This window comes from Pteropus medius, unplaced genomic scaffold (genome assembly GCF_902729225.1).
Source record: "Pteropus medius unplaced genomic scaffold, Ma_sr-lr_union100, whole genome shotgun sequence".
Classification (NCBI taxonomy): domain Eukaryota; kingdom Metazoa; phylum Chordata; class Mammalia; order Chiroptera; family Pteropodidae; genus Pteropus; species Pteropus medius.
Window position 1 is genome coordinate 67,595 of NW_024345481.1, and position 16,797 is coordinate 84,391.

General features: G+C 37.2%; 1 protein-coding gene across 2 annotated transcripts; it reads right to left on the minus strand.

Annotated features, from left to right (window-relative positions):
* Positions 1 to 5,401: 5,401 nt before the first annotated feature.
* Positions 5,402 to 16,151, minus strand: MTRF1L (mitochondrial translation release factor 1 like). 2 transcript variants are annotated; one of them, XM_039873837.1, is made up of 8 exons: positions 15,856 to 15,992; positions 12,888 to 12,936; positions 12,244 to 12,323; positions 10,309 to 10,492; positions 9,660 to 9,823; positions 8,098 to 8,215; positions 6,543 to 6,679; positions 5,402 to 5,796 (listed from the first exon to the last, which is right to left on the minus strand). In XM_039873837.1, exons 2-8 carry the CDS (start codon positions 12,907 to 12,909, stop codon positions 5,596 to 5,598), a joined length of 906 nt encoding a protein of 301 aa, XP_039729771.1. In that variant the 5' UTR covers positions 12,910 to 12,936; positions 15,856 to 15,992; the 3' UTR covers positions 5,402 to 5,595. The 2 variants fall into 2 exon arrangements, with proteins under 2 accessions (XP_039729771.1, XP_039729769.1); XM_039873835.1 differs by lacking the exon at positions 12,888 to 12,936 and having other exon boundaries at positions 15,856 to 16,151.
* Positions 16,152 to 16,797: the final 646 nt, after the last annotated feature.

Here is a 16,797-nt window from a genome sequence, read left to right on the forward strand (position 1 = left end):
AAAGGCTCCAACCCAGCTGCAAGAGACCATGTACTTCTATGTTATACTGAAGATTAATAATGATTGCTGGAGACCCGATTGTTTTAGTACCTGTTTGACCTGAGAGGTTATCTTTATTCATCTCTTTTATTTTCAGATGCGAATATATGAAATTTGAGGCGAGGAGAGGTTCTTGTTAATTGAACACCTGGACTATAACCTTTGGATCTTAACCACAGCTTAAAAAGTGTTCTCCAGCAGTTATTCATTCATTCATTCATTCATTCATTTCAGAAAAAGGCTAATGTATATTATTGGAAAAAGCCAAGCATGTTTTATCGCATGCTAAAATAGTTTGTCAGGCTCTTTTTTAGTTTAAATTACTTAATATTTCTAACTGTTAAAGCTTTAATTATGATGAAATAATATTTTGACTGACAACTTGTTCAGTAGGTTCATGAGCACCTGTTAATTTCATTTTTAGTGAGAAATTTAGAAAGAACCATTCTGAATTTACTAGATGTCAACAGATACATATACATATGAATACATGTCAACAGATATATGTATATTTACATATATGTGTGTATATATATATACACCTTTTCCAGTAAATCAGTATCAGTCAAAATTGTTGAGTTTTTAGGAGCAAAGTGAGGTACAGAGAGAATAGCCCTCATTCCTTTAGCAAATTCTTATTGCCTACAACTTTTGAGACCTTGGAAGTGTATGCAAATAATTGATACATGACACCTGACCTTGTATTTACTATCTGGGCCAGACATAAGATGCTCAGTAAATAATCTTTGAGTAAAAGCATCATGGGTCCTAAAGGGGAGGAAGAGATAAGGTATATAAAATATAGCTATAATGGGACACTAGGTAGTCAAATAACATCTGGTTACAGTGGGACTTTTTATAGAACAGAAGAGTTAACTTCTGTATGCCAGGATAAGTGAATCTGTAGGAAGGGGTTTCTCAGCCTCAGCACTGTTGACATTTTGGGCCAGATGCTTTGTTGTGGGGAGCTTTCCTTTGCATTGTAGGGTATTTAGCAGCATTCTTAGCCTGACTCTCCTCCCCTTCTAGTTGTGATAACTGTCTCCAGACATTGCCGGATGTCCTTTGCGGGGGCAAGGTTTCTTGTAGACGAGAACCACTACTATAGGGGATGTCTTTTGAGGGAATGGAGAGGAGGGAGGCCTTTCATGGCATAAAGAATAAAATGGGAGAAACTTAAATGCAGGTGCTTTATCAGGAAAAATTATTTGATTTGATATGACATAAGGATGGGTGCTATGTAAAATGGGCTGATATGAACTGATGTTGGATACAGATATGGATGTATCCTATGCACACTTAAGAGCTGGAGTTTTATTTGGGAGGCAGTGGGAAGCTATTAAGCAAAAGGGTGACAAGATCAGAGCCTTGCTTTTTAGGAAGATGAATCTGGCAGTTACATGTATGTAACCTAAATTATCAGAGCGGATACAGCAAGAAGTCAGAGGACAAAAGTAGTTCATGAGAGAAGTAATTCTGGACAAGAGTAGTAATGGAATCGGAGAGGATTAAGTGTTTAGTACGAGAGTAGAATTTAGCAATAAACTGCATGTGAGGAAGAGGAATCAAAGGTGACATTTAAATTTGAGAGGAGGAATCATGGTAGCATCATTTAAGAAATTGAGATCCACAATGAGAAATGGGTTATAGAGGAGTATGACAAGTTTCATTTTAAACATAGTGATTATCTGTTTATACATCTTCAAGATTGCCGTTCTATCTGAATGAGTTGATTAACGGGTGTTGTAGGCCATTTTGAAATTTAGTTTTGGTTCTTTCTAAACAATACACCAGATTTCTAGACAAAAACTGCAGCTATAACTGCCTTTTAGACATCTGTTTAGTGCCTTTTGTAGCATGTTAAGTCCCGAAGAGACAAAATGAAGAGAACACAATTTAGTCTGTTAATGAGACAATGCTAGCAATGAGTTTATTCCGTTCCCTGACCCATCCTTTCCCACTTCCTTAGTAAGTACACAATCCTGAGACAGGAGTAAACCAGTGAGTTTATAACCTTGTCATAAATGTTGTCATACAGGTATCGTAAAGTGCTATGAAATACCAAGGAAGGGCAGTTAATTCTGCCCAGGGCTAAGGTACCCTTTAGGTTGAACCTTGAAATTTGTCTGCAGCGGTAAATGGAGTGTGTTTTCTAGGCAGAGGGCAGCATAAACAAAGGCAGGTACGAGTGACAATGCACGGTTTATAAGTAAGAGTCTCAGGGTCCCAGTAGACCTCATGCCAAACTTATGTTGCTCTACACTTACCTTCTCCTGCGTCCCAAAATTACATATGATTATCTAGGATTAATTTAGATTATCGAGTGAAGTGGGAGCCAATGTCAGTTCACAGACTGGAATCTGTCAGTTAACTCTGCATGTGTTCATAGTACACCTACTGATACATATCTTAAATTTATATCATTAACATTACCTAGATATTGTGATTTTTTTTCTAACCAGCTATGATGTTCTGATGGACGGGAAGTTTAAGAATTGATCAAAGGTTCTTTTCTGCCTTCATTAGTACAGCTCTCACTCCTTTTCCCTTTGAGGCAGAGAGTGAGGGAGTAGAGGGATGGGGAGCAATTAACTTACTCTCTCCCCTGTATTTACAGCGTAAATTCCAGCATTTGAGACCCTTCACAATCTCAACTCAATTTTCCTAATGTTGCCTATTAGGCGAGGTAAAGAAAAACTAATAGTATGTTGTAATATTTAATAACCCACAGATATGTCCCTTTCATTCAGAAAGGAAACCGAAAGACACAAGAGGAAAGTGATAAAACTGGGGGACACAGGCTTGCATTGGGCCTTTTGTAGACAACGAATGTAGTCAAATGGACATGTTTTGCCACATTGAGTTGCACAGGTCACTGAAAGCTGCTTTCAGCAACTGTTCTTGTGAAGGCAGAATTCCTTTCATGAGCAGAATACAGGGGAGAGGGAGTCACTCCAAATTAAAATTCTCTGTTGTATTTACAATAAATTTTCAATATAAAATTACTCTGAAAATTAGCACAAGTTGGGACTTTTAAGGAAATTTGGCTAATAAAAGTTGACTTAAGGAGGAAACCCATTACCCGACAATATTATAGTTTTGAATTTATGTAGTACATATGATTGCAAGAATTCGATCTGCTGTTGATTTCTAACAAATATGGAAAAGTATGCAATTTGGGGAGTTAACGAAATATCTCCCTATTTCTTTAACATTTTAATCATATGAAAGTGTTTTCCCTGGCAATCTTACCTTGTCATGACTACTATAAATTTAACATTCCTCCATTTACTCCCAGGTAGAGCTCTTCTCATAATTGTAGTCTTTAGTTTACCTCATGTTTTCAAAAAATTCTTGAGCTGCATTTCCAGCTTTTCTCACTTCTTTAGGGGATAACTGACAGGTCCTATATAGTTTTCTTTTTGTAGTTAAACAGGTTGAATTTACTACTACTTGCGGTGAAGGAGCACACACACCATGGGAGAAAAATGGGTCTCTTATTCATTAATCACACACACATCTTTATTCACTGTGGCCCTCACATCGAGAGGTCTTTTACAACTATGCAGCCTCAAGCAAACGTGTGCGAGCTTCCCTCTCAGGTCCAATTCTCTGGAGTCAGTCTTCTCAGAAAAGAGCCAATCATAACCAGGATTTCCATGGAAAAAATTTTTTTAAATGTGACAAAAATATTGATATGATTCTACTGGCTCAGCTTTATATTCACTTTCAACAGCAAATTCTTCTCAGTTCACAAAGGTGAATTCATTTGTTTTATCTGTCACTATATTTTAGAGAATCTAAAGCATCTCAGCATATCAGAGTATTAAGACCTGACTTATTTAAAATTCAACGCAATATAATGAAAAAAGGGGCAGAGGTTGGCAGGGCTGTTCTAGATTAAGGGGATCTTTAGCAATATAACCACCAGTTTCTATGTATGATCTTTAATTGAATCCTGATTTAAAGAAACGAATTATTTCTCGATAAAGAAATAAGACATTGGGGAGAATTAGGGAAATCTGAATTGGTTATTTGAAGAGAATAAGGAATTGGGGAATTGTGAATTTTGTTAGGTATTATGATAGTAAATGGAGTAATGTCCTTGTTTTTTTAAATGCAAACTGAAATATTTAAGGGCGAAGTGTAACAAAATTTCTAAATTTTAACACTAGGCACATACAAAAACATATCAGATACTGAAACTATATAGAGTATGGGTGTTTGTGCCAGTTACTGACTTATTGCCTCAGCAACAAATTCACCCTTCATTGCCTTACTTCATGATACTGGAGCTGGACCTGTAAACATTTCTCCTTCGTCAACTGGTACCTTGTGAAGCTTTGTCCTGGGGGTGGTGGAAGGAAGAACAATGCAATTGGAGGGGGCTTCTCTTGTTTTTAATGTGCTTCATCTGTGTGTAGCACAGCTGCCTGGGGTGCTCTTGGACACCACGGTGGTTAATTTTATGTCAGCTTGGCTGGGCCACAAGGTGCTTAGATATTTAGTCAGCATATTTCTGTGAAGGTGTTTTTGGATGAGATTAACACTTAAATCAGTGACCTTTGAGTAAAGGAGAATGCTCTCCATGTGGATGGGCCACGTTCAAACAGTCGAATGCCTGAAATGAGCAAAGACTGGACTCCCTGCAGTAAGAGAATTCACCAGCAGACTGCTTTCAGACTGGAACTGCAGCATCGGCTCTCCTGGCTCTCCGGCCTGCTGGCCCACACTGCAGATTTTAGACTTGCCAAGCTAAATCTCTCTCTCTATCTCTCTCTCTATATAATACTAGTGGTTCTGTTTCTGTGGAGAACCCTGACTAATGCAGACACCTACTGATGCTTACCCTCCAACAACTCTGACGCCTGGTGGGAAGCTTCTTGCTTACTGATCTCTGAGGGTTTGAGGTTCTCTGTTTTCAAGGCCTGATCCACCCCCTGTAGACAGCTCTGGCCCAGGGCAACCCAGGGAACTTTTCTGTCATCAGTGGTCTGCAGCCACACTCTCTCCATCAGGCCTGACTCCCCACCGTAGGGGAAGGGAAGCCCTTTCAAGATGGTTCTTTCCTTGGATGCTCTCTCTGTCCTAGTGTATTAGAGTTCTCAATAGCTAATCCCATTGTCAGTTAAAAATTCTTTTCATCAATATTATCCCCAAATTTATTGGTATTATGGTAATATTATTGGTATGGTTTCTGTCTCCTGACTAGACCCTGCTTAATGCAGTATTTACTGTCATTTCTACTGTTTTCTGTTTGAAGTGTTTCATTATAGAGTTAAATTTCTGGTCAGTCAGTCATTATAACTTAGGATGATTTTCCTACCTCTTGTAAGGAAGAGTCCAAAATATACAACCAGAGTCATGGTTATATAGTGTTTTTATATTAATACAATGAGAGAAGACTTATACAAGTTATCTGTATCTTAAAAATATGCATATTCTTATTGTGTTAACTCATGTTTTTCAAGAGAATACCAGTTAATATTTACATACAATATGATTTGCTGTTGTAGAATTTTCATAAGCTACGAAAATCTTTAATGACAAATTGATTTAAAGTTTTCTGGAAATAATTTCTACTAAAGATTCATAATCAGCATAGTCTTTCAATGACTGTACAAGTTCATCAAGTAGATACTCTCCTTGCATAAAAGTTTCCAGATCATGAAGTGACTTGTTTATTCTGTGATCTGTAACCCGGTTCTGTGGAAAATTGTATGTTCTTATTTTCTCTGACCTTCCTTTAGTTCCAATCTATATATGCAAAAAAAGATATGAGGGACAGTTAGACTTGGCAACGAAACCTACTTAACTGGAAATTAAGCTCTTGCTTTATAATTTGAAACATGATGTAAGCACCAAGTTTTAAACATTGTGAATCATCAGATAACATGAGAATAGGATAGAGAAAAAAAGAATATGGACTTTAAAGTCAGACAGATTAGTAGTATTTGAATTCTCTCTGCCTTTTCAGTGCTCTGACTTCAGGCAATTTATTTCAACTCTAAACTTTAGTTTTCTCATCTGTAAGATACAGACAAATAATACCTGCTACACAGCAGTGATGTACACATACAGCCTGGCACAGAGGAGATATTCAAACAGTAACTAAATATATGTAATCTCTGTGAATTAATTTAGTCATCTTCGGTGATGACAAAGTGATGAATTTCCCATAATATGAAACTAATAAAAGAGCTCTGTAGTTATAAAATTAAATATCAAACAGGGAGAAAGTTCAGTTTGCTTTCCATCTTCCAGAATTTTTGGAATGGAGGCTCCATATATCTTTTTTAAGTAACTGCTTAAAAGTCTGAGAAAAACACCCATGAAAACAGAGCAGAGGTCAGATTACTACAAAACAAGTATAGCCCTTGGTTGAGCTACCTGAATTGTTTTCTTATTTTGACAAATACATTGGAACAATTAAAAAATAAATAAAAACCAAGTTATTTAAAAAAGTTTACCCTTTAGAAGCACTTTTTTCAATTCGGTTTTACCTGAATCTTTCTAGCACTGTATCTTTTACTTGTTTCTTCTTCTATATACATGCTGTATAGTCTTGCACGTAACTTTTTCATCGCCATCTCTCTGTTTTTCAGTTGAGATCTCTCTTGCTGGCATTCGGAAACAACACCTGAATAGTATTATGAGAATTAAAGAGTTTTAATTTAAAAAATCTTCATTTATTACCAAGGAATACTCCTTTTCCTTCTCACCCTTTTTCTTCTTCCTTTATGAGAAGAAAATAGGACTCTAATATAAAAGACTAAACTGAACAAATAAATTTTGATTTTTCTGATAACTCTATAGAAGTTTGAGCTACAGTACAAAGTATTTCCATATTGAAGGCATACATAGTAACAGCATTCATTACTTAATATGGATTGCTTTCCATACCCTCAGCTAACCACATAATTTTTTTAACATAATAGCTCCTCATCACAGAAAAAGTTAATCCTATCACCAGAGATAATCACTATTGTTTTTGAGGGTTTCTATCCATTTTTTTCTATTGTTTATAGACCGTGTTACATACGACATCATCTTAAGTTTGACATGAGGATTTCCTCATTTAAAAAAAAAATAAAAACATACTAAGCCATCACTCCCATCAGCCACTACTGATCAACGGGAATTATGCCTATTTGAGATCGGTCATTGTAAGAGATTCTTGCATTCTTTTTAGATAGCTGAGGTTTGCTATCCATCTGCTCTTTATCACATGTAAATCACTACAGTAATACTTGTAAAACACATTTATAGTTCTACCTAAGAGTATACTGAAGGCTTAAGAAATATTTAGATACAGTTCCAATGCCTAACTATCTAGAATCAGAGCTCCTGGAGGTCTGCAGATAAATTTAATGGAAAGAAGCCCCTGAAATTATATGCAAAACTTTTATATGCTTCTGGGTAGTAGGTCCAAGCTGTCATTGAGTCCATGTCCTCCCTTCAAAAAAGACTAACAGCTAGTGATTTAGAGTGTTCGCTGATAAAGAAGAGGCCATGGTAATAATTTCATCATGAGGATTTGTTTATTTTTTTAGGCGAGGCAACCCTTGGTTGACCTCACAGATTGCAAGGACCTTGTCAGCTTACAATCCCTTCTTTTTTTATTTTTTACACCTACAGCAGCACCTGGTCTTCCTAGGTGGTCTCCTATCCACGTACTAACCAGGCCTGACCCTTAGCTTCCGAAATCAGACAGGATCGGGCTTGTTCAGGGTAGCATGGCCATAGACATAAGGATTTTTTTAAATAGTGATATCTACTAAGTATAAACTTCAGCAAGCTACCTGGAAGGACTACCCACACCCTCTCTTCATCGTCACTGATATGGAGATTCCTCAGGTTTAAATCCCTCCATCTGCCTGGCTTTGTAGTTATCCTGCAGTAGTGTCAGCTAAGGATTCTAAATAGATCAAGTATTTAATAACAATCCCTAGCAGTATACATTCCTTTGGTAATTAAAGAGCTATGTTAGTGGAAAATTAGTCAAATCATTCAGAATTTGATTTCTTCAGTGTTTTACGTTGAATAATAAGTACATACCTGTTGGAAGATGGACTATCCTCACAGCACTGTCCGTAGTATTTACATGCTGCCCCCCAGCTCCACTGGCTCGCTTAGTATCAATTCTCAAATCTTTAGGATTAATTACCAGATTAATCTACATATAAGAGGAAAAGTTGGATTTAAAAATATTACATGTATGGACTATTCAAAGGCAAGAACTATCCACTTATAACTACAAATACATGTCATGTATAGTATTCTTGTTAAGATTTAGATGGTTTAATGTCAAGAATAGAAAGTAATTAGAAAGATAGCATTAAAAAATTTTTTTCTTTTTGGAAGAGTAGCAGGTTAAAATACACTAGAACAAAAACAAACTCTAATCCTCAAAAATTGGATTTCTCTGTAAATTACGCTCTACCATATGAATAGAACTTGGTTCTTATTAGAAGTGTAAATATATGAAATAAAATAAGATTTATGGAATATTTCTGAGTTGAAAAAGACTAGCAGAGGAAAAATCCTGCTAGCTTAAGAATTATAGGAAAGGCTTATTTTAATTTTAATTAAAGGAGGACTTAAATATATTTGGAGGCAGAGGACAGACAAATGGAAATGGCAAAGCCAAGAAGGCAAAGGTAAGGCCCAATTCAGAAGTACACCGAAATCTAATGTCAGGATAATACTGTCCTGGGAGTCACCATCGAAAGCACTAGATTTAAAAAGCTTTGTTTCATGAACTACGGACCACTCTGTGACATGTCCACAACCTTGGCAGTAGGAATCCTACCATTCATAGGCCCTCCATGTCTCTCTATATGGCTCCTTTTTACTCTTGCTAGAAGAATTAAATGAGATGGTATCTGGACCTCGGTCTCTATCTTTCCCCGAAAACTCCCTTCCATCTCCAAGATGCTCAAACCAAAGTGACTGGTAGCTAGGTGTGGCTCCTGCTACAGAGTCAAGTAGCACTTTCCCCACAAATTAAAGAGAAACCCTCAATTAAACTTCTTTCTCCTCAAAGCATTCATATTTCATCCTAAAAGAAAAGCCAAACATTTCCTATCACTTTTCAACAGAAGGGATGTAAGCAAAACTGAACTTCCCAACTAAGTTATTTTACAAATATTTAGACTGAGAATTTACTTTGTGAGAATAGAGTACACTTATTATAAACTGTAACAATATGTTTCCATTGTAGTGTGATTGGATTATAAAGTTGCAATTGTGTTAAGTAGTAACCTTGTTAAAACAGGATTCTTGCTATTAAAACTCTGGAAGCCAGTCACACGAAACCAAGGTCATTTTAAAGGTTTAAGACCTTATTTACATAGGGTAATTGTTTCTACTGTAGAGATGATCTCAAAGTAACTACTTTAAGCTTAGTGGTGGGGAAAATGAATAAATAGCAAGATTACATCCCTTATACATCCTTGATTCTTACAATCTATTATAAAGTACTTTTTGGACCGAGATACTAGTTTCTCAAAAATTAATTCAAAATATGTGGTGAAGGCCAGATCAGTAAAGTGTCACTCTGGGGGCAAGGCACTGTGCTAAGCCCAGGATTCCAAGGAGAGGGGACTGCGATGCCTCACCTCAGTAGGTTGGGGTAATATGGCCACAGTCATGGTGCTAGTGTGGATGCGGCCCTGCTTCTCTGTCTTTGGCACTCTTTGCACTCTGTGCACACCTCCTTCAAATTTCATGTGCTTGTAGGCTTCTGAACCCCCAATGCTGGCAGATGCATGTCTAAGGCCACCTTGAAAATATTGGGAAAATTCTTTTATTACCTTTGTCATTTATAAGCAATTGACCATCACTTCTACCATCTTGAAATATATTCAAAAAAGCTATAAAACAATCTATAGATATAAAATATATTGAAAAACTTCAGCAAGTCTATGATATCCAGTGCTTTAATACTAGATAAGTGATTTAATACTATATTTTTATAGTTATTAAACATAATGAATTTATAGTGTTAATGAATTGATTCAATAACATATGTAAAAGGCCACTTTTAAAAGACCGTAAGTCATTCATTGGTTAGTATTGAATGAATAATGTTTTATAGGCCATTTCAAAATGGGTACATTTGCATTCAAAATGATTAAGTAAATGATAAGCAAAAAACTTCTTAAGCATCCTTACAAATATATTCTAAAGCCTAGTCATGGTCTTTCCACCCCCTTTCCGAGGACACACATAGACAAATCTACATTTTTCCCAAAACAGTTTACTGACCTATTTCACTTGGAAAATATTCCAGGGTTTCAAAATGCCACCTTTTAAATGCAGCATATTGCTGATACATATCAAATATCTCTGCAGTAAACAACATTGCCTCCTGACCCCCAACTCCTGCAGTTACCTCCAGGATCAAATCATTTTCATCTGCTTCTTCTGAGGGAACCAAAAGTAAGATAATCTGTAAATAAAAAATAGCACCCCTCCTATAAGAATTATTTAAAACTTTAAAAAAGAGCTAAATGATTAGATGCAGGATTTTAAATATTTAATTTACTTAAAGTTTCTCTAAGCAAATTTAATATTGTGATTATATTCAATTATCCTGCCAATTTAGAACCATATAAGCATAATTTCTAAAAAATATTGTTACATCTATATCCTATGTTATAAGGTTCAGCAAAAACTTACAGATTTTCTTGTGTGTTCATGTATACTTTAGATCAGTTCTCTATTCAATTAATAAGTACTTGCTGTGAATAGGACACTATGTTGTGTGTAGAATGTGAAAGAAGATTCTATCCTTTCGAAATTTATGGCCTAGTATGGCAGGAAAAAGAAAAAACAATTTAAAAAGCCCCCAAATTGCATTTTTTTTTAAAGCTTCTTTAATGTGGAAGAGAAACTTGCAATATTGGAACTGAAAAAGCCTGTAGAGGATGATCTGGTTCAATTCCCTCATTTTGCATGTAAAGGAAAATAAGGTTAACAGGTTAAATGACTTGTCCAAGGGCAAAGTGTTAGTTATCGGCAGAGCAGGCATACGAACTCAAAGCCTTCTGCCTAGATCAGTCTTCCTTCTATTACAGTAATATCTTTCACATTGTAGTATGTAGTAATTAAAGGGATGTAGATGAGAAGCTTCTTAAATTAGGTGAGTTAAGAAAAGCTACCAACATGTATTGTTTTTTTTTAAATATATGCTAGGCATTCTGCTAAGTATTTTACCTACGTTAATTTAAAACAATCTTGAGCAGGTACTATTAACAGTTCCACCTTAAGATGTGAAAACTGAGTTTAGTTTAGCTGAGTAATCTAGTTGCCCAATATCATACAGCTAGAAAGTGGAAAAGCTAGAATTTGAACCTGAGTCTACCTGAATTCTGAAATATCACACTTTATGTTGGTTGGGAGCTATAGTTGTTCCTGCTTTTCCATCTCTCTAGCTTATGCCAATACCTCATGATCATTCAAACCCTGAATTAACAAATGATAGGATTCGCATCTGTTTGTTAATTACTAACCAATGAACAGAAACCTTTACTACATGTGTCCTTTTATTTCACACACACAAAATTAGAAAATGGGTAGAAGGCAAGTGACACGAGACTCTGTAGTGGAACTTTCCTTCTAGAGTAGGTGGTGTGGACGGTCGTCTTTGATGACTTCCACATTTGCTAGAGAAGAGACAGAATCTCTAAATTAAGCCATCCCCTTTCTGCGATCCTTTGTCACCATGTTCTTTCATTACTGAAAAGCTTTAAATTCTGCTTTACAGAATTAACAAAATTGGTTCTAATTTTATGTAATGATTACTCTTCCTTTAATTACATTCCTATATGTTCTGAAATTCTTATAGATACATAACCAAAGTAGTACAATTCAGTTCTAAAAATCCTGAGGGCCTGCTCTAGGTCTGGCACTCTAATATTGACAGAAACACAAAAATGAAGGAATATCCCTGCTCACAATCTACCAGCACTTCATAACCTCTTCTACTCTCTATCTCACAAATCCCGTTAATGTGACATTCATCCTTGCATCAGAGCTCTACAATCCTTTTAGTAGGATAAAAATAGGACCACAGGGAGTATGCTTTAAAAAATAGTTTCTAATTCTAAATACGAACAAGCTGGTTAAGTCTTGAATTGTTTTGCCAACTTTTAACAAAATTATAGTACTAATGAGTCATTCTTTGCACAGATATTATACCTGATGCTTCAACTGAGCTATTTCTTTTTGACACGAAGCTATTTCATCCTCTGCAAGTTTCCTTAAGTCTTCATTTTCATCTAAGAAATAAAGGCAATAGTTTGTTTTCCGTAATTAGTGTTAAATTGTCAACAGAATTTAAGGTAATAGTTTTATTGTTATTGTAGCTGAATGGAAAAATAAAGTGCCTTTCTTATCCTTTTAATAATTGCCATTAATTAAAAGTAGTATTTGATGTGTTAGTTTTCATAAGCATATAGCTTTCAAAAAAAAAAAACTTTTCCCCAGTGACAGAAAACAAATAAAAAAATTAAAAAGACTCCCAATACAAAGATATAAAACTATTAAACTTTTCTTTAATTGTACCTCTATGAAACAGTCATATTAATATGCTTTTAGTTTTCCAACGACAAATGAATACATTGAGCTAGTCAGACCACAGAGGAACAGAAGTTTCCATCGGGTAAATCAAAACTGAATTAAGTACAAAGTTATTTATTGTGTTATTAGTAAATATTTCATTAATATAAAGTAAGTATCTACTCAAACATTTAGACCCTACCTAATGTTTACAGAATGTTCACTTGAAGTACTCCTCTCTCTCAGGCTTTACCCTAATTCTTATTTTAAGTTTTAATTTTTACCTTGCAAAATATACTTTCTCATTCCTCTTTCCTATGGTCCACATGCAACCTATAGAAAAGAGAGAAGGGGACTTTTTTTTAGGTGTTATAAATTGTGCTCTCTTGAGAGACCATACTCTTTAAAAAGTACTAGTTTGTATGTGTGTTCATTTATTAAGAACTAATTATTTGGGAAATGGGGATAATAGGTACAGCAGGATTTTAGATCATTTTAGTTTCTTTATATTTTTCTAGCGGAGAAAAACTCACAAAGAATAACAACCTAAAACACTACGTGATGTGATTAAAAACAGTAGCACACTGAAGGATTTTTGTTGTTTATTTTGGGGATGGGCAGAAAAAAGGATTAAATTCAAGGAGAGATAATGACAACAGCAAAATTGAGATAAGCAAGTACAGAAAGTGTTAATGGGAAGGCAGGAAATCATTTTGGCAAGAATTTGGTATGGAAGAAATTTGGAGAAGTGGAAAATGTATTGACTCAGAAAAAGGAAAAATGAATTCTAGTCCTAGTTCAACCATTACGGTTCTCTTAGGAGAACACGCCCAACTTCTGAGTCTCAGTTATGGAGAAAATGAAAGCTCTGAGCTGGATGATCTCTAAGGTGCCTTTCTTTCTGCTCTGAAATGCAGTGTTCTGTAGGGCTAAAGAATTGGAACTAAAGTCTAGAAGTAATTTAATCTAAACAAATAATTAAATTTCAGCCACCAGGGTCCCTGAAGAATACTCCAATTCATCCTCAACACTGATGCCAAAATTAACCTTTAAAAAGATGTCAATTCTCTACTTAAAAACATGTGCTAACTTCCCATGTTCTGTAGGAACAAATCCAGGTTCTGTGTCACTTGAGGTTCTTAACTGTCCTTATGGTTTCTAGTTTTTATTACATTATGAATTCTCGCACCTACTCTATGCGCCTGCCATGTTATATCTCCCAGTTTGGTACTTTATCCTTACTGGTCATCTGTGCTTTCAGTTCCCTTCTCTTACACTTCAAGATCCATTTAAATGCCAGTCTTTGGTTTTTTTTTTTATAACACTCTGCTCTTTATTGAAGAAATTAAAACAAAATGTAACCACTCATACTTATATTTTTATGTAAACATTTCTTTACTAGGTTGTAAGCTCCTAAGTAGTTCCATACTCTTTTTGGTAACCAGTGGTATCTGCCTTTTAGTAACTCAGGAGTTGCTGAATGATATTTTGTATTGTTTTTATGCTGAGTTGCATTCTGCCAGCAACAATTTGGTAACATTCTTTTAAATCCTCTGTAGTTTGATTTTTAAAATATTTAACTGTTAAATCCACTTGGGATTTTAATTCCGATTTAAGCTATGAAACCAATTTAATGTTTCTCTAAAACATACTTTCCCCAATATCCTTAATCTTTTCTTTTACACTTTGAACATCTGCCTTTTCTATTAAATCACTTAATTTAGCCTCTCCTTAACTCTCACCTAGACTACTGCAGCCTTCTGTTTTTCATTCTTATTACAGGTTGACTTCTAAACTACCACAAATCCAGCTTCCTAAGCAACAAATCTATTTTTAACGTTCATTCCCAGATCTAAAAGCTTTTGCTGGCTCCCTTCTGCAAACGGGATGGAATCAACCTTTTTAGATTAGTATTTGACACTCGCCCCCTTAGAAAATGTTCCAATCTACCACTCCTCATAATCTCCCCTCTCCCTTGGTTAATAAAAAGTACAGTGGTTAAAATCATGAGATCTGGAGGCAGTCAGATACAAACTTCATCCCTTAACTCACTTCCCATTTAGAAAATAAAAAGTGCAGTGTGCTGCCAGTGTTGATTTAACATCACGCATAGGAATACCACGTTTTCTAGGATTTGACATTTTTAGCAATTGAAAATTACAATATTTTGTAAATGGAAATACCATTAATAAAAACAATACTATAAATAGAATGATGTCATTTGTTTGCGAAGACTATGATGTACTAGAGTGATGCGAAAATAATAAAAAAGATATTTCATGACAAACTTTGGAGGTAACTTTAAGACTATAATCCATGAATTATCTCAGGGTAAACGCTGCAGCCACAAGCACTGCTGGCGAGTATTCTTGGGGCAAACAGGAAATGGGTTAAAAACTCTGTTACTAGTGCAAGAGTTATTTTACCTCTATACTTCAGGTTCCTCGTCTCTGCTACTTCACAGTTTATGTGAACTGGATAATAACTAATGAAAACTAAGCAAAGCCTGGAGTGTGGTGAAGGATCGATAAAGGTTAAAATATATCCTCTAAGGGTGGGCCTTTATCCTTGCACAAGTCCTTCCCAACAAGTTCTCCTTGCTCTCCTAGGTTTTTATTCAGCCATGTTTTCATTTTTCAACTGTATTATAATTCTCTCTCCCCAAATAGGCTGTGACCCCCTCCAGAGCCAAGCTACCCAATGTGTGGCTTATGGACCAGCAGCTCGGCATCCCTGGGAGCTTATAGAAATGCAGAAACTTAGGCCCCAACCAGGTTTGTTTGTGTTTGTTTTTTGAATGCACACTAATCACTTGAGAAACCTGTTTTAAAAATAACATATTTCTAGATCTCAGATGCTGAGTCATACGTCTGGTTTTAGCACGCACCTCTTCTGACACTATTGCAGGTGGTCCCTTTACCATACTTTGAGAAACACTGCTCTCCAGCCCCCAACAGGGATAGTGCCTTATTTGTCCTTGGTGAGCTAATGATCTGCCACAGCGTACTCAACGAATAAATGTCAACTTAAGTTCTGTAAAAGGGGGCGGGGTACTGTTTCAAGGGAACACAAGGGCTCAAACAGGAGGCCATAGACTCAAAACGCATATAATAATGCCCTGATCTGTTCTAAACCAAAAAGGGCTGCAACTGAGTAAAGAGCTTCAAACTCGGTAACAGTGTAGATACCTGACCAGCAGTTTGGTGGAAAAGGCAAACGAAGAGTCACGAATCTGCTTTGAACCTCGCTTACCATGTAACAAGTGCTCGGTCTCCCGCAGCTCCTGCTCCCTCTCGCTTAGCAGTTTGGCTATCGCCACCAGCTCAGGTCCCCTGACCTGGGATTCAGACCCGGCCTGTCGCTCCAGAAAGGTCCGCAAGGGCCCGCCGCGAGCGAAAAGCTCTTCCAGCTGAAGCCTATCGCAGCTCATGTGCCGGCGGGCCGGAGCAACAGCCCCGCGGGCCCAAAGACAGCGAGCAGCGCTCAGCAGAAGACGGGACCGCATCGCGAAGCCGCCACTGCGGAGGCGGACACAAGCCGGAAGTTTGGGACAGAGCGAGTCTCGCGACACCGCGCGGAGTTCGCAAAGAGGGGCAAGAGCGCAGCGAGGCCCGCCCACTGCGCGCGCCGGTTTTAAAGGGCCTCCCGGAAGCCTGGGGGGAACTTCCGTCCAAGCATTTAAACGCCGCGGCAGTCTGAGGCCGGAAGTTGAGCGAGCCTGTCGGAAAGAGGCAGGGGCGGGTCCGCGAGACCTCGGGCACCTCCTCGAACCTGCCTGGTCGGTGTGTTGGGCCGGAAGGAGAAAGCTGCAGGTTGCCGCCGTGCGTTCTGACGTCCCGGATTTGTTTCCCAAGCACTGAATGAGGCTTTCAAGTCCCGCAGTAAAGGGCAGTCTAGCGTCCGCTACATGGGCTAAGGTCACAGCCACGGCAGTGCCAGTGCCAGCGCCAGCCTGGCTTTTCGTCCTCAAGGACTATTTGTAGGATTGGCGCGCGTGTGCATGCGTGCATGTGCGCGTGTTTACTCTGCCTTTTTTTCCGCTCATGTTTCTTTTTTCGATGGTGGGTAAGGCTCATGTTAATTAGGTCGTGACAAGTGCAGTAGAAGGCAACCACAGAGTGATTTCGCAGTGTCTGCTTTCCTGCCCTTTATCTACCACGTACTTGCTTTCAAACGACTTACTCACCAAATCTT